Source organism: Triticum urartu, chromosome 1A, assembly GCF_056163025.1.
Source record: "Triticum urartu cultivar PI428250 chromosome 1A, HENAU_Tu73, whole genome shotgun sequence".
Lineage (NCBI taxonomy): Eukaryota > Viridiplantae > Streptophyta > Magnoliopsida > Poales > Poaceae > Triticum > Triticum urartu.
The window spans coordinates 570512390-570536329 of record NC_141873.1 but is presented as its reverse complement, the minus strand read 5'-3'; the positions used below and the strand labels follow the sequence as shown (position 1 = coordinate 570536329).

The following is a 23940-nucleotide window of genomic DNA, read 5'->3' as shown; positions in this document are numbered from 1 at the left end:
ACCAGCAAAGTGTACAAAGATATTATATACTCCCCCGTTCCTAAATATTTGTCTTTTTAGAGATTTCAAATAGACTACTACATACGAATGTATATAGACATATTTTAGAGTATAGATTCACTCATTTTGCTCCGTACGTATGTAGTCACTTGTTGAAATCTCTATAAAGACAAATATTTAGGAATAGAGGGAGCATTTCATTTTAGAAAAATACCGGGATATGAATAACAGCAGGCAATTGGTCTCCACGGGATGCGGCATTCGTAGTAAACCATGTGTGTTCGCCACGTGAGCGTACTCCCATCGGTGACCACCGCCGGGAGAAGCAAGAAAAACAGAGAAGAAGCAACACGCGAGTCTCTGTTGTTGAATCAGGGCCAGGCCCAGGCCCATCCAGTATTGGGCCTGGCAATTGCTGAGGCATCGACTCCAGCTGCCTGCCAGGGTTGTCTCAAAAAACAAAAAAAAGCTGCCTGCCAGGGGGAGGGGAGGCTGTAGGAGCGCTCTTTTTAGTCCCACATCGCTAGTCGTGGGAGAATGGGTGGCCAGCGAGAGTATAAGAGAGCAGGCAGGGCAGACTGTGAAAGGCACGCAGCTGCGTGGTGAGCACAAAGCGAACTATTCTTTCGCCTTTTACTAAAGAATACCGTGTGCACGCCACAATAAACAGCATACGCTAATTTTTAAAGGGTCTTTCCTCTTCTGAGGAGGGTCTCACAAATCAAATTCAGAAAATTTTGAGTTTCATCAGAATGATTCATTTGTTAAACTGTTCTCTGAAGTTTGTGTTGGGGTTCCTAACTCTTCATTTTGGTTATATCTCACAGCCTGCTTCCAATAATGTGACTCTTGATGATTGAGTTTTTTTATAGTATCTAATGTTTGGTTCTATCATATTTAGTTTTTTTTTGCTAATTTGTAATATTATTGAACGACGACAGCGGGTTTACTTGTTTCTTATGTGTGCTGTGCTTTCACATAATTTCCTTTTCTTTCGATTTAGCTTCTTTTAGAGGATTCTTTTGATTTGGCTGAGATACTGGTTGGTGTCTCCTTGGCTAACAAACAACGTTCTCGATGGTGTCCTCCGACAATTTTGGTAAGCACATTGCGGAATGAACTTCTGCAATGATGAGGGCAATTCAAGAACAGATTTTGCTCTGCTCACTGTTCTCTTATTTTCCCTTCTGTTCTAGTTGAAACTTTACTCTCTTTCCTTCTGTGTTTTGCCCGGTTTGGGGCCCACCACCAGCTTACTAGTATGTGTCAGTTCATAATCTTTGATGATCTGGTTCCTCTGTGCCTAGATACTATGTAATTCTTGCACATAGAACTCATGTGACAACATCTGCTTCTGTCCAAGGAACATAATCTTCATTCCATCATCCACAGTAGTACTAGAGATGTTTCAGCCTATACATTAGCGTCTCCTACGATCCGCTCAAGGCCGCGCTTGGAACGTACTAGTATTTCTGCTAAAACCCCTCCGTAAAAGTTACACCTGTGAAAGAAATAGGGATCGAAGTCAGATCGCGCTTGGAACGTCGTTTCGTCGCGCCATAGAAGATACATCGGTTTTCTCGGATACATATCTGGATTGCACAGAGGACTTGCTTGATCTGAAAGGCAACTAGATAGTAAATCACAGAGTTTGTAATGACATTAGCAGGATTCCAATATCTGAAAGTCCAAGCCTCATTCTGCTGATGTAGGGACTAACCTGAACGGGGCAAAGGCTTAAAGTTGTCAACTAGAATGTGATCTCACTTGTCATCACCCATTTGTATTTGAGTCGCCTAACTGTGCTGCATGTGTGAGTTTCCACCCAATTCTTGTAATAGATCAGTAAATGTCAAAGCATGGACTTCACTCTACAACGTGGTTTTTGCAGATCAGTTCCCAAGAGTATAATCATATTTAGTCATTGGCATAACATGTGACACTGGGAAAGTAGTAGGAAGTAAGCAAAATGAGTTCTTACAGAAATCAAGCTTCAGACAGGAGCACATTGTGCCAAGAAGTTACAAAATAAATAGTGGTGCCCGCATAATAGACAAATCTGCCTATATTGGTTAATTGGGCAAAGGCTGTCTATGTCAGCGGCAATATAAAGACTGTCTGCAACAGCTCAGTTATTTGGCAGACAAATAATGACAATATCATATATAGAACTAATTATCTAATGCGTCCCTGTAACAGAGATGCCTACAAAGCCAGAGAGCCCACAACTTACATATTATATTTATTCAGAAGTGCAGACAAGAGAAACTTCAAGTAAGTAACATTATGGAGTACAGATTCAGGGTACACATATTTTATAAGGCCACTCAGGTTTGCCTCCTTTTATGGAGGTTCTTTGATAATTTTAGCATCCATCAAAAGAAATGAAAACCGGTCGATTTCAAAGAAAGGTTCGCTTACACGAGGTATTGAGACTTGAAATCTTGGACAATGATGCCAGGGATGGTTGAATTAAGATAGTAGACGAGCGCATGGACAGACAGGCCGGAGTTCCGCCCCCATTTCTAGCTAGGAGCTGCAAAATCCATAACTCTTCATTGCATCATAGAGTATGTTCTTACATGGTCTACCTATACTGATAAAATAATTACATCACAGAAGCACCATTGGCCTAGGTCTGTGATTATTATATTCTCTAAAGAAATAGCATATAGCAGCACCAGTGGTCTAGTGGTAGAATAGTACCCTGCCACGGTACAGACCCGGGTTCGATTCCCGGCTGGTGCATTCTTTTTCTTTTTCTTAATTATTATGACGTCTTCTCTCTGTATGTCACATGAATTCTGCTTTCTTTTGCACTTCATCACGGGCACATGCAACGTGCGCATGTAGTGCGTACTATGAAGAAACGAAGCGCAATCCAGCAAGTGATACGAGCACCTTCCGTCCATGGAGTCAGGGTAGGATGAATACTCCCTCTTGTTCCTAAATATAAATTTTTGTAAAGATTTCACTAAATGGACTACATACGGAGCAAAACAAATGAATCTAGGAATGGAGGGAGTACATATCAGAGGTACTTGGTGAGATCATGGTGCGCTTGGTTCAGCACCAGCAGTGCTCGCCCCGGTAGCTCGCCACACCCTGCCTCTCGCCGCGACGTGGATCGCCTTCCTCCCCTCCTCGATCCTCTCCCGCCAGCACCGCTCCGCCGGCCAGTCCTCGTACTCGAACTATGATGCAACCAGGTTGAGTAATGAAGTTTACATCATCTCCTTCGGTGAAGGCAGCTCGATCCGCCCCGACAGGGCTTCCGCCACCCGGCTGCTCTGGAGCTGGAACACCAGGAAAGGGTTTTCCTGGGCACATGAAGAATTCAAGATCGTCGTGTACAAGCATCCGCCGGGAGTATGTACTCCATTACTAAATATAAGTTCTTTTAAAGATTTTAATTTGGACTACATACGACTGTATATAGACAAACGTTTTCCCTACGATATAGATGGATTTTAGAATTTAGATTCACTCATATTGCTCCGTAGTCCATAACGAAATCTTTAAAAAGACTTATATATTCAGAAATGAAGGGAGTATATAAATGCATTTTCTTTTTTCTTGCCAAGAGAGGGACGAAATTACTTCTCGTGGATGCACGGATGTGCTTACGCGAGAGGTAGGCCGTGCCTCTCACAAAAAGAAAAAATATATATGATTTTCTATCTGTCAATTAATTGCATGACTTAATCCTTTCCTAGTAACTCTCGTTGAAATCTCACGTGTTGCTCCATCCGTCGTGAGTAAATCTTGCCTCCCCGACCCACCTCCCGCCTCCCAACGCACGGGTGAGCCCATTCCTGAGCTCGCCGAGCTCACGCACCACGACGGCTACGTCCGCACCATCAGCTCCACCACGGTTACCATTACTCGGGCGTCACTGCTACGTCCGGCCCCCTGTCTACTGCACCAAGCATTGCTCTTATCACTGGACTGGTAACCCCCATCGCCGCCTCGGTCACGCACCAGGCCATACCCATCACAATCCCCTTCTTGTGTTGGTGCACCGTTTTGAGGCGGCAAAGAAGCTACACGCGCATCACAGGCGTCACCCCCTGGTTTGTACTCACCCGAACTATGGTTCATCTCTTCTTTGATTCATTTTTAATCAATTGTTTTGTTTTGCGTTACTTTTAGATGTAGTGTTTGCTTCGATGAATTTTGCTGAGCGTATATATGTTATATCTGATGTGTAGTGGAGCGTTGTGTCATCTACAAATTTTGGTTAATTTTTTGTGCATATCACAATAATCTGATGGGATTGAAAATTCCCAATATTGGCGGTAATGCGAGTGTTCGACTTGATTTCAAAATCTTGTTGCTTCCATCTAGGTTTAGATATGTTTTCACGATAGCACATTAGTGTTTCTTAGTTAGCACATTAGTGTTTATTAGTTTTGTAGCATCTATAATGCAATAAAGATGCTTCTGGACTGTAATTTTGTTTTTGCCTCCAAGTGCCAAAAAAAGTACAAATCTAAATGTTGGTGAGTCAAAACACCCATCCATTGTTGGTTAGCAATTTTTTGTTCTAGCTTGTAAACCAACATAGCTAATCAACTTCCATGAAATTGGTTTGTAGATCACAATATGATGCACCTGCATGTTTGTTGCAAGCATTGCTAATTTATGGTTGTTTTCACTAGGTATGGCTTATATTAAGATAGCAAAAACAAAATATGCTCAACACCGAAATCCTATGCAGACCCCCCCCCCCCCCCCTTTCCCAGTCCGGCCCCGTGGCAGCGACGAGGGAGGAGGGGAGAAGGGCCGGGGGAGCTGGTGACGGCGGATTAGGTTTTCCCCCCTGGTCGCCATGCGGCGCCGGACTGGGAAAAACCCTCCCCAACCAGTTTTAGCAGCACCTGGCCTCCCTAATGCATATTTGCTGGCTCCACCACTGCAAGTCGACAGGCCCAAGAAACTTCCCCGGTGGCTTGCAAGTCCAAACTGGCCCGTTAACCTCGTGTACTGCTACTACTTGTAGCCGTTCCCTGATTTCCTTCTCTCTTGCCTAGGAATTGGGCGGCTGAGGCCGGCTTGTAATCAGATAGATAGATGCGTGGGTGGTTGGGACGAACTCATCTTTGAATTCAAATCGTAACTAATTTCCAAGAAACCTTAGTTCATGTGAGCCACAACCAGAGAGTAGCTCACACCGGCCCTTGTAAATAAAATATACTATGGTGATCACCTTGTACTAAACTCCCAAGCTCAGGAGACGTGTGGATGACAACACGGATGGGATGTGGAATAGGATAAGGCAGGCGAAGTCGTCCATGCATGCCCACGAAGGCACGCATCGCATCGCTACAGGCCTGGTTGCGCATCTCATGGTCGCTATCGGCTGCCCGATTGGAATCATTGACCTACCCAGTCCAAAACCGTAGGTCTTCTCCCCTAAAAAAAAAGAAAACAGAAAACAAAACCCAATACCAGGTCTCTCTTCCCACAAATATGCACACAGCCGCGGTGGAGCTCCCGCACATTTGTTTCCCTCCCTTCGTTATTCTATCCACGCAAGTCCGCGAGGCGACCAAGGCCGGAAGCGAGCATGGAAGTCGAGAGAAGCAGCACCGACGCCGCAAGGGACCCGGCGCCGTCGTCGTCCTCATCGCTGGCCGACCTGGAGACCGCCAAGAGGCGGCCGCGGCGGCTTCCAAGCCGCCCAAAGAGCTTCGTGCCAGCCGTCTGCGTCCTGGCCGCGACGGTGCTCGCAGTCGTCGTCTTCTCCGCCGACTCGCCCTGGTCCTTCCTGCAAGGTACTCCCTCCGTTTCTAAATTTTTTTCAGAGATTTTTTTATAGACTACATACGGATATATGTATATAAACGTATTTTAAAGTATAGGTTAAGCTTGTTTTGCTTTGTATATAATTTATATTAAATCTCTAAAGAAACTTAGAGTGTAGAGCGCTATGATTGGAGTTCCATCGAGTTGCTGAATTCATTCTTTTTCTCTTCCTTGGGTCAAGTGCCTATACTATACCATTATAGTGATAGTAGTGGACGCACGTCAAAGTCACAATTTACCATGTGCCACTGGACAGTGGAGACTCGGTAGCTAATTAATTGAGCATGTACTCCCAAGTCCACCGTATTCTCTTTCACCTAAACTATAAAACAGGCTGGACTAGGAATCCCTTTCATGGGATATAGTCTAATTTCTCCTATCAAGGCAATTACAAAATCATACTTTCTCTGTCCGAAAATACTTGTTGAAGAAATCAAAATATCTAGAAGTATTTTAATTTTAGATACATTTATTTTATTCATTTCTTCAACAAATATTTCTGATCGGAGGGAGTAAATCAAAAGCTGATGTAGAGCAACACCTATGCCATGTGGTGGTAATAAAATGTTGAAATTTCGACCACGGGTTTGCTAATAAAATGTCTCTTTATCTCTAGACGCACCTCCATCTGACCTCACCGCCGACCAGCTCCTCGACGGCCTGCTCACCGCAGAATTCAGCAAGCGGTCGTGCCGGAGCCGGTACGAGTTCGCCAGCTACCACGAGAAGAAGAAGAACGCATCGCATAAACCATCCCCCTACTTACTTGGCAAGCTCCGGAGGCACGAAGCCCTACAGAAGCGGTGCGGCCCTGGCACAGCCCCGTATAGGGCGGCGGTCCGGCAGCTCAAGTCCGGTAAGGGCGCTGCCGCCACGGACTGCCGCTACCTCATTTCCATTAGCTACCGCGGCCTCGGCAACCGAATGCTCGCCACCGCTTCGGCCTTCCTCTACGCCGTGCTCACGGATCGTGTCCTCCTCATCCACCAGTACAAGCAGGACATCAGCGCCCTCTTCTGCGAGCCCTTCCCTGGGACGACGTGGCTGCTACCCTCTGGCAGGAGTTTCCCTTTGGGGCACCTCAGGGACTACGGCATCGGCTCCAACGAGAGCCTCGGCAACATGCTAAAAGCCAACGTCATCTCCGTGGGTGCCCACGGGAACGCGTCGTGGTCGGACGGCGGTGATCGCCGGCCGCCGTTCGTCTACCTGCACCTCGAGGGCGGCTACGACTTCCACGACAAGCTCTTCTACTGCGACGAGCATCAGCTGCTCCTCCACGGCGCGCCGTGGTTGCTGATGAAGACGGATAGCTACCTCGTCCCGGGGCTCTTCCTCGTCCCGTCGTTCCAGGACGAGTTGGGCAGGATGTTCCCGGAGAAGGACATGGCGTTCTTCCACCTCGGACGGTACTTGTTCCACCCGGTTAACGACGTCTGGCGCGCAGTCACCAGTTACTACCGCACCAACCTCGCAGGCGTTGGCCAGCGTGTCGGCATACAGATCCGGGTGTTCCAGAAGAAGCCGACGCCGCTACAACACATACTGGACCAGGTCCTCTCGTGCGTCCGCAGGGAGAAGCTTCTCCCGGAGATCACGTCGTCGTCCAAGATCAACGCATCCGACCAGGCTATCCTGGTCACTTCCTTGAGCGCGTGGTACTACGAGAGGATCAGGGAGGAGTACGGCGGAGGCAGGGTCGCCGGCGGCGTGCACCAGCCGAGTCACGAGGGGCGGCAGAAGTGGGGGGACACGTCCCACGACAGGAGGGCGCTGAGTGAGATGTACCTGCTCAGCACCTGCGACGTGCTCGTCACCACCGGCTTCTCGACGTTCGGGTACGTCGCGCAGGGGCTTGGCGGGATACGACCGTGGATCATGCCCAGCACACCCATCTGGTCCGAGTCCGACTTGGCTGAGAAAAAGGAGGTACCGGAACCACCGTGTGTGCGAGCGATGTCCGTCGAGCCGTGCTTCCACTCACCGTCCTACTATGACTGCACGGCGAGGAGGGACGTGGATGTGGGGAAGGTGGTGCCGTATGTGCGGCACTGTGAGGACGTGAGCTGGGGGATCAAGATTGCCAACCAAAGCAGCTAGCCAGTGCTAACTTGTAGGGAATATATATATTGTCTCATATAAAGGCATCACAGGTTCTAGCTAGGTGGTTAATCTAGCTAGTGTAGATGAAACAAATAGAATTGTTCCCCAGCGCCAACACCCTCCACCTGTACGACAAGACACTCACAATCTCAAAACATGCCCCAATTGGGCCCAAAAACACCATGCATTTAGTCATCGCAGTCCGCCCTTATATCCAATCTACTAAAAACGCCATGACACACAACGAGCATGTGATTGCACTGGAGCACATACCAAGAACGACTCCCGGCTTTCGGACAAAGTATGAAATATATTGGGTGCAAACCCAAAACGTTAATTCTTTCAGGTCGCAAGTGTTGCATCGTTCATTATTATCAACAAACAAAAACATGCATCTCGATTGGCAAGCACGGACGAATTCTAGCTCATAACGTAGCAGCCAAGATACAATTAATTGTGTGCAAAGCGGAACAACACATGCAGTTCACATGGTTTATCGCTCGGAGAAGTCTGTTTTTTACTATTTCACTTTGGCACTGTGTAAGCTCGCTAAGTGCCCAATCCGCTTGAAGAGCTATGCGAGGTCAAGTAGTCCAATAACCAAATAAAAGCATTACAAGGTGCTCCCTTCGTTTTTATTTACTCTGCATATTAGAGTTAACTAAAGTCAAACTTCATAAAGTTTAACCAAGTTTATAGAAGAAAATATAAACACTTATCGTTCAAATTTATATGATGTGAAAGTACATTCAATAATAAATCTAATAATATTAATTATTTATTGTATATGTTAATATTTTTGTTTATAAACTTTGTCAGAGTTTATAAAGCTTGACTTTGACCAAATCAAATATGCAGACTAAATAAAAACGAAGGGAATACTATACACAAACAAAGAAAGGGACAACTAATCATATCATAAATGCTCAAGTTTTAATATTTCGCATGCAATCCCAATGTCTTGTCATAGAGGCAAAAAAGCGCAACTACAAAAGTCATAGCGAGTGAAGAAACTGCAGAGATGGGCCATATCAAGGCGAAGGGGCAAATTATCCGAGGTCACTCACTGTGATCAACCTCGTCATTCAAAGTGGGAAAGGTGGGAGGCCAGATAGTCATAAGGGGAAAGATAGTTGTACAATATATACCCTACAGCCTGATCTCATATACCGTCTCCCTCCTGCTCCTCATATCAACAGAAATGATAGCTCTACTTTCAGAAAGACGTTCTTGCGTGAACTGCAAACACGTTTTGCGGGCCGGGAGGATGCGGGGTCTGCTAGAGTTGCTCTTAGCTAGACCAGGGGCTGAGCTGGGGTCCCCGGCAACTAGGGCCATGGCCCGGATTGCAACGAAAACTCCGGCCCATCTTCTACGTGGAAAAATATTGACCCGGGATGCAGCGCAAGTTTTGGTCAGCCCAATGCAACTCGCTCGCCCAGGAGAACATGAGAGCGAGGACCAGGGTTGGGACTGTGTCCCGTCGCTCGCTGCCCCCCTCTGCTCGCTCGATGCATCGCTTGGCCGTTGCGGCAGGGGCGCGCCGCCGCCCCCGGCCCACGTCGCCTCCTCCAGTCTCCAGAGGTTCCAGTCCTCCGCCTCGCGGGACCGTCGGCCGGCGACCTGGCGCCGCCCGATTTCTGCTGGTCGGAGAACCACTCCTGCTGCTGATTACTCCTCGTTGTCGGAGTTGTATGGAAGCAGGAGACCATCAAATCGGCCAACTGCATAAATTCTTGCTACTGAAGAGAAAACTGCAGAAGAGACCACCAAATGTCGGATCTTGATTGCCGCTGGTCGGAGAAGAACTCCTGGTCCTGATTGCTCATCGGCGCTTCTGCAGCTCTCCTCGGCTAGCCAACCTGGTAATGTTTTGTTTTAGGAACAAAATAGGAAGAACAACTGACTATATGGTTTACCAATTGTTTGCCACTGATTTCACATTTTAGGTCTAAAGATGAATATATTTTATCTATTAATAATCTCAACACTGAAGCAAATAAGAAATGCAAATCTCAAACCTAATAAGCTCCTACAACCGAGCTTTCTATGCCATTACAACAGCTTTTCTTTGGTAGTTTTTTTTTGACCTAACATTTTTGCCCCTCCAATCCTTGCTACACCACTGTACTATACTATATATAAACTGAAATTATTTCTAAATGTAGAAATAGTATCGTCAACACAGGCCCATTTAGGTGGCTTACAGCCATCCCGAGTAATCAAATATAACGTGCCCCCTTGCACCCAACGATATATTATACGAATTTCTTACACACTATCACTATTCTCTCTCTCCACGGCTGTTTACGTCAATTCTAAACAAAGGGCCCTTGCTGCTCAAACTGAAAGAAACTGTGTTTCTTGTCACTTGTGTCCAAAGTCAACTACAATACAACTGTACTTCTTGCCACAATCATTGTTGCAAAGCAGGGCAAAGCGGCTTGAGTTAGGCGTACTGTTCTCCTCTATCTTAAAGCATCTCTAGTAGACACCGCATTTCCGGCAAAACTGTAAAATAATTGCCGTTTTGCCGTTTTGGGCCGAAAAAACGCTGCCAGACCAGATACCATAAAAGTGACCGGCCTGCAAAAAAATTTGAGGGGCGCGGCAATTTCCCCCTCCGGAACTGTCAAAAAGGCATTTGCGTGGTCGGCCCGAAGGCGCCCTCTATCCCTAGATTGATTTGGCGGGAGGGACATTTCACCGCGGCAGTTCCGGCTTTCCCCCTCCGCCGCCGGCGCAAATCTTCACCTCCCCGCTCCGGCAGACCTCACCGCGGCCTCCAGTGAGGCCATGGACACCCCCGACTCCACGCTCATCACTGTGGAAGTAGGGTTAGCCAAATCGACGGCGGGCAGCGCCGCGGTGGATCTCCCCACTAGTGATGTTGTGGGCGCGTCCGAAGCTTCCTCCGGCGTTGTTCCTCGCAAGCGACTGAGCAACGTCATCGTGCAGGGAGGCACGCCCGCTCCTGCCGCCACCGTAGCCGCCCCGAAGAGGGGTGCTCGCACTACAGCTCGCGCTGCCGCTCGCCCTACCATCGTCGGTAACATTGGTGATACCGAGCCGGCGCAGCCTGTGAGGAACGTCGTGGCAAAACGCAAGCGGGCGCCTGCAGCCAAGAAGGCCCCTGCGAGTTCTACGCTCGCCCCCTGCCGCCGCCCCACCGGTGTTCGATGAAATGCCTGCAAGGTACGTCCACCCCCACCAGTTTTGATTGTCGCCGTTCGGGTTTTAGCTCAATAATTTGGGGACTATGCGACTCTTTGTAGCTCCGACTATGCGGCTCTCCTTGAGGTAAACGCAGTGAACATTGAGAATGCACCCCTCGAAGATTATGTATACGACAAGATGGACGGCGGGGTACACGGTGGCGGCGATGAAGAGGATGAGTTGCAAGAGATTGAAGGGGAGGTCTTCGAGGCATCGCAAACAGCAACATATAGCAAAAGGTCGAAGAGCTATACCCAAATAGAGGATGAGGTGCTGATCCGAGCTTGGGAGGCCGTGTCCCTCGATGCCATCCACGGCACCGACCAAACCGGGAAGAGGTATTGGCAAATGATAGAAGACAAGTTCTTCCGGTTGATGCCAAGGAATGTTGAGCCAACACCACGCACCTATAGACCACTCCAAGGAGGTTGGGATGTGATCAAGGCGGCGGTTAGCCGGTGGTGTGGATGCTTGGAGCAAGTGTACAATGCACCTCCAGGTGGCACTAATGAAGCCGATTGGGTGAGTGCTTTTTCCTTAATCATATTGGTGACGATGTTTGCAAATGATAGTGCTTTGACATAGTTGCTTTGGTTGTAGGATAAAATTGCAGCCGCGAGGTATAGGGACATGTCGGCATCCAGGGGCAAGCCCTTTGCATTCGAGCATTGTTGAGCATTGCTTAAGAAAAGCGAGAAATGGAAGGTGAGGGATAAAGAAGCACCACCGAAGAGAGGTACCTTCACCTTGTAGGATGATGAAGAAGATGATGAAGGAGGGAGAAACAAGGTTAGGCCGGATGGCAACAAGAAGGCCAAGGAGAATATGAAGAAGGAGTCCGACGCATCAAGTTTGAGAGACAAGATAGATCATATGGTGCACTCAAATGAGTTGATGGTTACCATGACTATAGAAGCAAAAAAAAAGAGTTGGCAATGAAGAGGTCTCAAGAGAAAGAGGAGAAGTGAACCTAATCAAGGAGGAGAAGTTGTGCAAGGCAGCCGTGGAAGAGGCGGATAGGTTGCGCAAGGCCGCAATTGAGGAGAAAAGAGCCCAAGCCGAGGAAACCAAGGCTCTTGCCAAGCTCATTGCCAGGAGAACAAAATCATGACCATGAACCGTAATGAGATGGATGCGCTAACCTTGGAGTGGCATGATTTGATGAGAAAGGGGATCTTGGAGCGAAGAAGGATGGCTTCCAACGGTGGTGTTGGTTCTGGTGGTGTTGATGGTGCTTGATGGTTGTTTATCAAGGTTTCACCACTTTATTGTTGTTGTTTTGATGCAAAAATGTTCAATTCGGTTCCCTAGATGCTTAAAACTATATTATTTGTTATTTTTATGTGAGAACTATATATGTTGAATTTCCGAACTATTCTTGTTAATTGTCGGAATTTCTTTTGAATTGTGCAATTCTGTTTTTGCGGTTTGCAGGTCCATTCTTGCCTGCAGCAGAACAAACACCGCAATGCCGAACTATTCTTGTTAATTATCAGAATTTCTTTTGAATTGTGCAATTCTGTTTTGCAGTTCGGCATTGTGGTGTCTGTTCTGCCGCGGGCAAAAATAGACCTGCAAACCTGTTTGTCGCGCCCCTCATCGTAGGTTTGCAGGCTGACGGAATGCGGTGTGGGCTAGAGATGCTTTTATCCCGGCAAATCACGTACCTTACCAATTCCAAGCTGTGGAAGGAACATTTCTCTCTCGTTGACTCCCTAAAATATATACGAGTTGTACAATGTTATTTAATCGTCACATTATTGTCCCCCTAGTGCTATTAACAGGGCACATTATTCTCTGTCCCAAGTCCCAACAACCGTTAGCGTGGCCCAGATCGACTGCTGCCACCGCTAGTCTTTCTGCCATATTTCTTTCTTTATTTGAGAAATTCATAGTCAAACTACTCATAGTCATAGCCAATGGAAATGGCAACCAGCTTCTTTCTGGATACTAGTACATCATTAACAACGAAAAAATAATAAGATTGGGATGCAACCAGATGTTAAAGAATTTGGGTTCATCTCTACTTGGGCGGTAGCCTTCTCCTGCCAAGAGAATCAAATACTTCAACACACAAGAAAAATATAGGAAACAGCTAGATATAGGAAAAAAAACAAGAGAGTGGACTTTTCCCAATGATTCCCTACATAAAACCATACCATCGGCAATCACTAACATCAGGATCTCATCCCCAGCTTGGATTGTCACGAAACAGGGCGTGACTTCCCCGGAAACCAGCTAGTCGGCCGAGCGGTGTGGTTTCTTCTTATCTCGTTGAGGTAAGCGATCTTGCATGTTAAATTCTTCTGCCGCGCTGAAATTGAAATGCTCCAAATTGGGTCATTCTTAAGAAACGTTTTTTTGAACTCCCTCCAATCCGAAATTCGTGTCGCCAGCTTAGTAGGAATTTGTACTGACCAATCGTTGTTTCTACGACACTTAAATCGTTAGAGCTTGTCTACTGTTACTTTGCGTCCTTTGCCTTCTTCATTATGTTTTGGAGTTGTAATGTAGCTTTGGGATTTGTTATCGCAGGGTCGCTAGGCTAGCTAAGCCCCTGCTCTGCTTTATGTTTCTTATTTGAGCCTGAACTTGTATCGAACTACTAGACTACTGCTCGGCTTCGACCTGGTTTCTCTAATGGAAATCGGAGGGGAAACCCTCTTTTGCTAAAAAAAACGACACTTAAATCGGACTGGAGGTAGTATCATTTTTCTTCCTGCATGCAGAGGCAAGGAGCAGAGAGTGGGCATGGACGTCGTCGCGCCGGAGATGGAGAAACACGAGGCCGCGGAAGGCGACATGGAGTCATCAGATCCCGCGCTCGCCGCGGGGCCGCGCGAGCACGAGCTGGAGCCCGTGGGGCGGTGGCAGGACGATCTGACGGTGCGCGGCATGGTGGCAGCGCTGCTCATCGGGTGCATCTACACCGTCATCGTCATGAGGATGTCGCTCACCACCGGACTAGTGCCCACGCTCAATGTCTCCGCCGCGCTGCTCTCCTTCCTCGCGCTCCGTGGCTGGACCAGCTTGCTGGACCGCTTCGGCATCGTGTCACGACCCTTCACCCCACAGGAGAACACCATCGTCCAGACATGCGGCGTGGCCTGCTACACCATCGCTTTCGCCGGTTAGGGCCATGCATATCCTGCCATGTCTTCCTACTAGTATCAGTTACTAGCTTTGCACTACCTGATTGGCTATTTGAGTGATGCATTGCAGGTGGGTTCGGGTCAACCTTGCTGGGTCTAAACAAAAAGACGTACGAGCTCGCCGGCGACTCGGTGGCCAACGGGCCGGGGAGCTACAAGGAGCCAGGGATTGGCTGGATGACGGCATTCCTCTTTTCTTGCTGCTTCGGTGGACTCCTCACCTTGATTCCCCTTAGACAGGTTCCGCTTCTTTTTTAAATTGAATGCATAACAGATTTGAGTGTGCTTAACTCTAGTTTGCTGCTCGGTTGCCTCTCGCTAGCTTCTTTATCCTCCTGTTTGTGCACGTGTACTCCGTTGCTAGGATTAACGTACACAAAAAATTAGATGAATGAAATAAAAACAATAACCAGCGAGCAAGCAAAAAATAGAGTTGGAACCTCTGCTGCTCTAATTCCTCAAAAAGAAAAGGGAAAAACAACCAAGAACTAGCAACGCCATATTATAGAATTGTGCCCGGGCGGTTCATCGGCCTTTGTCACTAAATATGAAACATCATGCATGTTTTCAGGTATTGGTCGTCGACTATAAATTAACTTACCCTAGTGGGACGGCAACTGCAGTTCTTATAAACGGCTTCCATACCACCCAGGGAGACAAGAATTCAAAGTATGTATATTTGTATATTCTGACCTGAGGAGTTATGCCCGTCGCGTTGTTCTTTCAGACATTAAATTGGACAATATGGAGTGACTACTTGATTTTATACAAATGAATTAATCTTTCCTTTACATCCATGATAGGAAGCAAATACGTGGGTTTCTGAAATACTTTGGGGGTAGCTTCATATGGAGTTTCTTCCAGTGGTTCTACACCGGCGGCGATGCTTGTGGGTTTGTTCAGTTCCCTACTTTTGGTCTCAAGGCCTGGAAGCAGACGTAAAATCCTTTTCGCAATTCTGCTCCTCATTGTCGATCGCCATTACGCTATGTTTTGTCAGATTCGTGGTGTGCAGCAGACTTTCTTAATTAGTTCGCCACGTTTTGTTTTGTCAGATTTTTCTTTGACTTCAGCATGACATACGTCGGCGCTGGGATGATTTGCCCACATATAGTAAATGTTTCCACCCTCCTAGGTGCAATTCTTTCATATGGAATATTGTACCCACTCATCAGTAAAAACAAGGGTGATTGGTACCCTGCAACTGTAAAAGAGAGCAGCATGAAAAGTTTGTACGGCTACAAGGTACTTATTAATTGTAGCATAATCCTTTTCCTTGGTGGCATTTTCCGTTAATTAATAGCAACAGCAGTCATAGTTTATCTTCATTAGTAACAATTTTCTTCACCATCCAGGCCTTCATATGTATCGCTCTTATCTTGGGGGATGGACTCTACCAATTCATCAAAATTATTAGCATCACTTTTAAGGGCATGTATCGACAATTTAGCCGTAAGTATATCAGTAATAGAGGTGAGGACAGCAGGACAACATAAATCCAGTACATTTGTTCTTCGACATTTTCCATTTTAGAATCAATTATGTTGTTCTAATGTTGACTGGATGAATTACAGCGAAAAATATGGACAATACGGTCTCACTCGAGGATATGCAGCGCGATGAGGTCTTCAAGAGAGGCCATCTCCCCGCTTGGATGGCATACTCTGGGTATGCCGTGTTAAGCGTCGTTGCAGCGATTACCACGCCAATAATGTTTCGACAAGTGAAATGGTACTACATAGTTATAGCCTATGTCGTAGCCCCCATGCTTGGATTCGCCAACTCTTACGGCACAGGGCTTACTGATATCAACATGGGGTATAACTATGGGAAGATTGGACTCTTCGTCTTTGCGGGTTGGGCTGGCAGGGACAATGGTGTCGTTGCAGGCCTTGTTACTGGTACATGTGTGAAGCAGTTGGTTCTTATATCTGCAGATCTGATGCATGACTTCAAGACGGGTTATCTAACAAAGACATCACCAAGATCCATGATGGTGGCACAGGCCATTGGTACGGTCATGGGCTGCATCCTTGCTCCCCTTACGTTCATGCTCTTCTACAAGGCATTTGATATTGGCAACCCAGATGGTTACTGGAAGGCGCCGTATGCATTGATATACCGTAATATGGCAATACTTGGCGTGGAGGGGTTCTCGGTGTTGCCGAAGTTTTGTCTAGCACTCTCTGGTGGATTCTTCGCATTTGCAGCACTCCTCAGCATCGCAAGAGATGTCATGCCACACAGATATAGCAAGTATGTGCCCATACCCATGGCCATGGCAGTCCCATTCCTTGTCGGCGGGAGCTTCGCAATTGATATGTGCGTTGGAAGTTTGGTGGTTTTTGTCTGGAACAAGATAAACAAAAAGGAGGCTGGTTTCATGGTCCCTGCGGTTGCATCCGGTTTGATATGTGGGGATGGAATATGGACATTCCCTTCTTCCATACTTGCCATTGCCAAGATTAAACCACCAATTTGCATGCAGTTTACACCTGCACCCTAGAGAATCATTTCGTTCAAGAATGTGGGGGCAAATACACAACTGAAGATTTATACTGGGTAGCCAAAGATACATTGTATTTCCATAGTAGTTTGCCGTTTAACTTTATTTGCACCGTGTTGTTTTTATTCCAGGTGATTTAGTATGTGAGCTATCTAGAGATGATATATTGGTGTGTGGTTTACGTCTTGTGCATAAATGTACATCTGATGGATGGTGTATGTGTCTACTGAATTGGTGTGAATACAGGATACAAATGTACTCTATACTTGTGGATTATTCGGATAACTTACATTTTCCTGGTACTACACGATCCATAAGGTATAGCTTATGTATTGTACTTATTGATCACTGGGTATTTTGTAAGCATGTATAAATGGAAATCCGATCACTTTGCACATAAGTGTCCTTACAAACTGGAGTGGGACTTCCGCGCATGGCGTACTTGAGCGAGGCCAATGGTCCATCAGGCCTTCATGGTAGGTGGTTGCTTCCATCATTCACGAGTAGCAGACCATGCGGCTAGGGGAAGGAGTTGCTAAGATCCTACATTTCATAGACTTTCATGTTCCTCTTCAGGAATTTCTTTCTCTGATGCGGTGGGTCCGAGGGGCCGCGCCAGAAGCGGCGCCGGCCCATGACGATCTCCTCCGATGAGGAGACAACTGACGACTTCCAGGTTGGCCCCTCTCGCCCGGCGCAGTCTATGGATGAGGGCGGGGCTGACGCTCAAAGCGAGCCCCCGAGGCTGAAGAGGCTGCTTCGGGGCAGCAAGGCCGGGCCCTCCGCAGAGAGCTCCGGAGCAGGGGGCTCGACCACCAACCCCCTCAAGGAGAAAAGGCGGCCGAGGGCTTTGATCTTCTCTCCACGGTGAGTTTTATATGCGGCCTCCCTAGATCTTGACTTCTTGCATTTTCCTGACGCTAGTCATGCTTTTCGTAGGGCTGCCAGGGGCCCGAGGCCGAGCGAGGTGCCGCCAGCCCCCGAGCTTGTAGGAGGCACTGATGCCGCCGGTCCCGCAAGGGACCCTCTTCTTTCGGAGGCCACCCCGGTGATGCCGGAGGACAGGTGGGTACCACAAGAGTCGCCGCCTGCGACGACCGGTGAGGGGGCGAATGGTGGTGCAGGGCCCGCCTCACCAGGTGCAGCCCCCACACCGGGGGCCGAGGAGGTCATTCCACCCGAGGAAAATACTCGCGAGGGCCTGGGCCATGCTCAAGGAGGGGGCCCGGCGAGGCCTGAAGGGGAATCCGCGGCGCCGCCCTCGGCGGGTGCAGGCCCGCGCCACCAGGGTGGCACCGATGCTTGCCCTATCATGGTCGATGACGATGAGGAGGAGGAGACTGTGGAGACGCTCGAGGTGAAAACCCAGGCCGCCGACGCCTCTTCTGTCGGCGCGACTGATGGCACCCCTAGCGCCGGGCCGGCCCCTCCCCGCCAGCCGCCGGCACCGGGCGCTAGCACACCGACGGGGGGTCAGGCTGGCGCTGATCCTGATCTTAACGCTCTCTTCGACGTGGGGAGCTTTCTCGATGAAGTTATGGGCAAGGATGCTTGGACCGTCCGAATCCATGGCCGCCGAGGTGCCTTCCGGCTGGAGGGCACCGCGGCGGAGATCTTGAAGCACACCATTGACGCCATGCAAGCCGAGTTCGACCGTGGTGTCGAGGCCATCAACTTGGAGCGTCGACACCTTGAGCTTCTGGGCGCCAAGTTCCGCCAGGTGTCTGCGGAGTGCAGTCAAAGGGAGCGCGTGGCGGCACTCCAACGCCAAGATATGCTGGAGGAGGTTCAGGTGAAGCTCACGGCGGTGAAGAGCCGTGAGGACGAGGTCCGCCTGAAGGTGGTTGAGTATGAGTGGAGTGTGGCGAACCAAGCTCGCGACCGTAAGGAGAAAGAGGAGAAGATGTCCCGCCGGAAGGCGGAGCTGAACGCCTTTGAGAAGGAAATCCAGGCCAGAGAGACCGAGGTCCTCAAGGAAATATGCCCTAGAGGCAATAATAAAGTTGTTATTTATATTTCCTTATATCATGATAAATGTTTATTATTCATGCCAGAATTGTATTAACTGGAAACTTAGTACATGCGTGAATACATAGACAAACCAGAGTGTCCCTAGTATGCCTCTACTTGACTAGCTCGTTAATCAGACATGGTTATGTTTCCTGACCATAAACATGTGTTGTCATTTGATGAACAGGATCACATCATTAGAGAATGATGTGATGGACAAGACCCATCCGTTAGCTTAGCATAATGATTGTTTAGTTTTATTGCTATTGCTTTCATCATGACTTATACATGTTGCTCTGACTATGAGATTATGCAACTCCCGAATACCCGAGGAACACCTTGTGTGCTATCAAACGTCACAACATAACTGGGTGATTATAAAGATGCTCTACAAATGTCTCCGAAGGTTTTTGTTGGGTTGGCATAGATCGAGATTAGAATTTGTCACTCCGTGTATCGGAGAGGTATCTCTGAGCCCTCTCGGTAATGCACATCACTATAAGCCTTGCAAGCAATGTGACTAATGAGTTAGTCACGGGATGATGCATTACGGAATGAGTAAAGAGACTTGCCGCTAACGAGATTGAACTAGGTATGATGATACCGACGATTGAATCTCGGGAAAGTAACATACCGATGACAAAGGGAACAACGTATGTTGTTATGCGGTTTGACCGATAAAGATCTTCGTAGAATATGTAGGAGCCAATATGAGCATCCAGGTTCCACTATTGGTAATTTACCAGAGATGTGTCTCGGTCATGTCTACATAGTTCTCGAACCCATAGGGTCCGCACGCTTAATGTTCGATGACAATTTGTATTATGAGTTATGTGATTTGATGACCGAAGTTTGTTCGGAGTCCTGGATGAGATCACGGACATGACGAGGAGTCTCTAAATGGTAGAGAGATAAATATTCATATATAGGACGATGGTATTTGGACACTGAAAGTGTTCCGGGTGATACAGGGTCACCGGAAGGGGTTCCGGACAACCCCCGACAAAGATATGGGCTTAATGGGCCAAGTAAGGGAACACACCAGCCACGTGGAGAGAAAGGGAAAGGAGAGGAGGAAAAGGAAAGTATGAAGTGGGACTCCTACTTCCTTCTGTTGGAAATATGCCCTAGAGGCAATAATAAAATGGTTATTATTATATTTCCTTGTTCATGATAATTGTCTATTGTTCATGCTATAATTGTGTTATCCGGAAATCGTAATGCATGTGTGAATACATAGACCACAACACGTCCCTAATGAGCCTCTAGTTGACTAGCTTGTTGATCAAAAGATAGTCATGGTTTCGTGACTATGGATATTAGATGTCATTGATAACGGGATCACATCATTAGGAGAATGATGTGATGGACAAGACCCAATCCTAAGCATAGCTCAAAGATCGTGTAGTTTGTTTGCTAGAGCTTTTACGAATGTCAAGTATCATTTCCTTAGACCATGAGATTGTGCAACTCCCGGATGCCGTAGGAGTGCTTTGGGTGTGCCAAACGTCACAACGTAACTGGGTGACTATAAAGGTGCACTACGGGTATCTCCGAAAGTGTCTGTTGGGTTGGCACGAATCGAGACTGGGATTTGTCACTCCGTATGACGGAGAGGTATCTCTGGGCCCACTCGGTAATGCATCATCATAATGAGCTCAATGTGACCAAGTGGTTGATCACGGGATCATGCATTACGGTACGAGTAAAGTGACTTGCCGGTAACGAGATTGAACGAGGTATTGGGATACCGACGATCGAGTCTCGGGCGAGTAACGTACCGATTGACAAAGGGAATTGTATACGGGATTGATTGAATCCTCGACATCGTGGTTCATCCGATGAGATCATCGAGGAGCATGTGGGAGCCAACATGGGTATCCAGATCCCGCTGTTGGTTATTGACCGGAGAGTCGTCTCGGTCATGTCTGCGTGTCTCCCGAACCCGTAGGGTCTACATGTTGGGTTTCGTAGTAATTTCAAAAAATTTCCTACGCACACGCAAGATCATGTGATGCATAGCAACGAGAGGGGAGAGTGTTGTCTACGTACCCAACGCAGACCGACTGCGGAAGCGCTGACACGACGTAGAGGAAGTAGTCGTACGTCTTCACGATCCAACCGATCAAGCACCGAAACTACGGCACCTCCGAGTTTGAGCACACGTTCAGCTCGATGACGATCCCCGGACTCCGATCCAGCAAAGTGTCGGGGAAGAGTTCCGTCAGCACGACGGCGTGGTGACGATCTTGATGCACTACGGCAGCAGGGCTTCGCCTAAACTCCGCTACAATATTATCGAGGAATATGGTGGCTGGGGGCACCGCACACGGCTAAGGAATAGATCACGTGGATCAACTTGTGTGTTCTTTGGGGTGCCCTGCCTCTGTATATAAAGGACTAGAGGGGGGGAGGCTGGCCGGCCAAGGGAGGGTGCGCCAGGAGAGTCCTACTCCCTCTGGGAGTAGGATTCCCCCCCCCCCAATCCTAGTTGGAATAGGATTCCTTGAGGGGGGAAAGAGAGAGAGGGGGCCGGCCACCTCTCCTAGTCCTAATAGGACTAGGGGAAGGGGGGGAGGCGCACAGCCACCTTGGGCTGCCCCTTTCTCCTTTCCACTAAAGCCCACTAAGGCCCATATAGCTCCCGGGGGGTTCCGGTAACCTCCCGGTACTCCGGTAAAATCCCGATTTCACCCGGAACACTTCCGATATCCAAACATAGGCTTCCAATATATCAATCTTTACGTCTCAACCATTTCGAGACTCCTCGTCATGTCTGTGATCACATCCGGGACTCCGAACAACCTTCGGTACATCAAAATGCATAAACTCATAATATAACTGTCATCGTAACCTTAAGCGTGCGGACCCCACGGGTTCGAGAACAATGTAGACATGACCGAGACACGTCTCCGGTCAATAACCAATAGCGGGACCTGGATGCCCATATTGGCTCCTACATATTCTACGAAGATCTTTATCGGTCAGACCGCATAACAACATACGTTGTTCCCTTTGTCATCGGTATGTTACTTGCCCGAGATTCGATCGTCGGTATCCAATACCTAGTTCAATCTCGTTACCGGCAAGTCTCTTTACTCGTTCCGTAATACATCATCTCACAACTAACATATTAGTTGTAATGCTTGCAAGGCTTATGTGATGTGCATTACCGAGAGGGCCCAGAGATACCTCTCCGACAATCGGAGTGACAAATCCTAATCTCGAAATACGCCAACCCAACATGTACCTTTGGAGACACCTGTAGTACTCCTTTATAATCACCCAGTTACGTTGTGATGTTTGGTAGTACCCAAAGTGTTCCTCCGGCAAACGGGAGTTGCATAATCTCATAGTTATAGGAACATGTATAAGTCATGAAGAAAGCAATAGCAACATACTAAACGATCGGGTGCTAAGCTAATGGAATGGGTCATGTCAATCAGATCATTCAACTAATGATGTGACCTCGTTAATCAAATAACAACTCATTATTCATGGTTAGGAAACATAACCATCTTTGATTAACGAGGTAGTCAAGTAGAGGCATACTAGTGACACTTTGTTTGTCTATGTATTCACACATGTATTATGTTTCCGGTTAATACAATTCTAGCATGAATAATAAACATTTATCATGATTATAAGGAAATAAACAATAACTTTATTATTGCCTCTAGGGCATATTTCCTTCAGTCTCCCACTTGCACTAGAGTCAATAATCTAGTTCACATCGCCATGTGATTTAACAACAATAGTTCACATCACCATGTGATTAATACCCATAGTTCACATCGATATGTGATCAACACCCAAAGGGTTTTACTAGAGTCAGTAATCTAGTTCACATCGCTATGTGATTAACACCCAAAGAGTACTAAGGTGTGATCATGTTTTGCTTGTGAGATAATTTTAGTCAACGGGTCTATCACATTCAGATCCGTAAGTATTTTGCAAATATTTATGTCAACAATGCTCTGCACGGAGCTACTCTAGCTAATTGCTCCCACTTTCAATATGTATCTAGATCGTGACTTAGAGTCATCCAGATCTGTGTCAAAACTTGCATCGACGTAACCTTTTACGACGAACCTTTTTGTTCACCTCCATAATTGAGAAATATTTCCTTATTCCACTAAGGATAATTTTGACCGCTGTCCAGTGATCTACTCTTAGATCACTATTGTACTCCCTTGCTTAAAACAGTGTAGGGTATACAATAGATCTGGTACACAGCATGGCATACTTTATAGAACCTATGGATGAGGCATAGGGAATGACTTTCATTCTCTTTCTATCTTCTGCCGTGGTCGGGCTTTGAGTCTTACTCAACTTCACACCTTGTAATACAGGCAAGAACTCTTTCTCTGACTGCTCCATTTTTGAACTACTTCAAAATCTTGTTAAGGTATGTACTTATTGAAAAAACTTATCAAGCGTCTTGATCTATCTCTATAGATCTTGATGCTCAATATGTAAGCAGCTTCACCGAAGTCTTTCTTTGAAAAACTCCTTTCAAACACTCCTTTATGCTTTACAGAATAATTCTACATTATTTCCGATCAACAATATGTCATACACATATACTTATCAGAAATGCTGTAGTGCTCCCACTCACTTTCTTGTAAATACAGGCTTCACCGCAAGTATGTATAAAACTATATGCTTTGATCAACTTATCAAAACGTATATTCCAACTCCGAGATGCTTGCACCAGTCCATAGATGGATCGCTGGAGCTTGCATATTTTGTTAGCACCTTTGGGATTGATAAAACCTTCTGGTTGTATCATATACAACTCTTCTTTAATAAATCCATTAAGGAATGCAGTTTTGTTTATCCATTTGCCATATTTCATAAAATGCGGCAATTGCTAACATGATTCGGACAGACTTAAGCATAGATACGAGTGAGAAAATCTCATCGTAGTCAATACCTTGAACTTGTCAAAAAACCTTTTGCGACAATTCTAGCTTTGTAGATAGTAACACTACTATCAGCGTCCGTCTTCCTCTTGAAGATCCATTTATTTTCTATGGCTTCCCGATCATCGGGCAAGTCAACCAAAGTCTATACTTTCTTCTCATACATGGATCCCATCTCAGATTTCATTGCCTCAAGCCATTTTACGGAATCTGGGCTCAT

At 47.1% G+C, this 23940-nt stretch overlaps 2 protein-coding genes and 2 non-coding genes across 5 annotated transcripts; all 4 read left to right on the top strand.

Moving 5' to 3' along the window:
* Nucleotides 1-593: 593 nt before the first annotated feature.
* Nucleotides 594-713, top strand: LOC125533432 (U5 spliceosomal RNA). Its single transcript, XR_007294306.2, has one exon. It is a non-coding gene; the product is annotated as a U5 spliceosomal RNA (small nuclear RNA).
* Nucleotides 714-2677: 1964 nt separating this feature from the next.
* On the top strand, nt 2678-2748 carry TRNAG-GCC (transfer RNA glycine (anticodon GCC)). The gene has a single exon. It is a non-coding gene; the product is annotated as a tRNA-Gly (tRNA).
* A 2685-nt stretch (nt 2749-5433) lies between these two features.
* LOC147992869 (galactoside 2-alpha-L-fucosyltransferase-like) lies at nt 5434-8106 on the top strand. The gene is made up of 2 exons (XM_048694748.2): nt 5434-5777; nt 6425-8106. The coding sequence occupies exons 1-2, from the start codon at nt 5570-5572 to the stop codon at nt 7906-7908; spliced, it is 1692 nt and encodes a 563-aa protein (XP_048550705.1). The 5' UTR covers nt 5434-5569; the 3' UTR covers nt 7909-8106.
* A 5236-nt stretch (nt 8107-13342) lies between these two features.
* LOC125530320 (iron-phytosiderophore transporter yellow stripe 1) lies at nt 13343-17061 on the top strand. 2 transcript variants are annotated; one of them, XM_087532225.1, is made up of 8 exons: nt 13343-13406; nt 13857-14257; nt 14350-14519; nt 14851-14948; nt 15083-15217; nt 15335-15524; nt 15635-15752; nt 15854-17061. In XM_087532225.1, exons 2-8 carry the CDS (start codon nt 13879-13881, stop codon nt 16783-16785), a joined length of 2022 nt encoding a protein of 673 aa, XP_087388351.1. In that variant the 5' UTR covers nt 13343-13406; nt 13857-13878; the 3' UTR covers nt 16786-17061. The 2 variants fall into 2 exon arrangements, with proteins under 2 accessions (XP_087388351.1, XP_087388356.1); XM_087532230.1 differs by lacking the exon at nt 13343-13406 and adding an exon at nt 13555-13573.
* Nucleotides 17062-23940: the final 6879 nt, after the last annotated feature.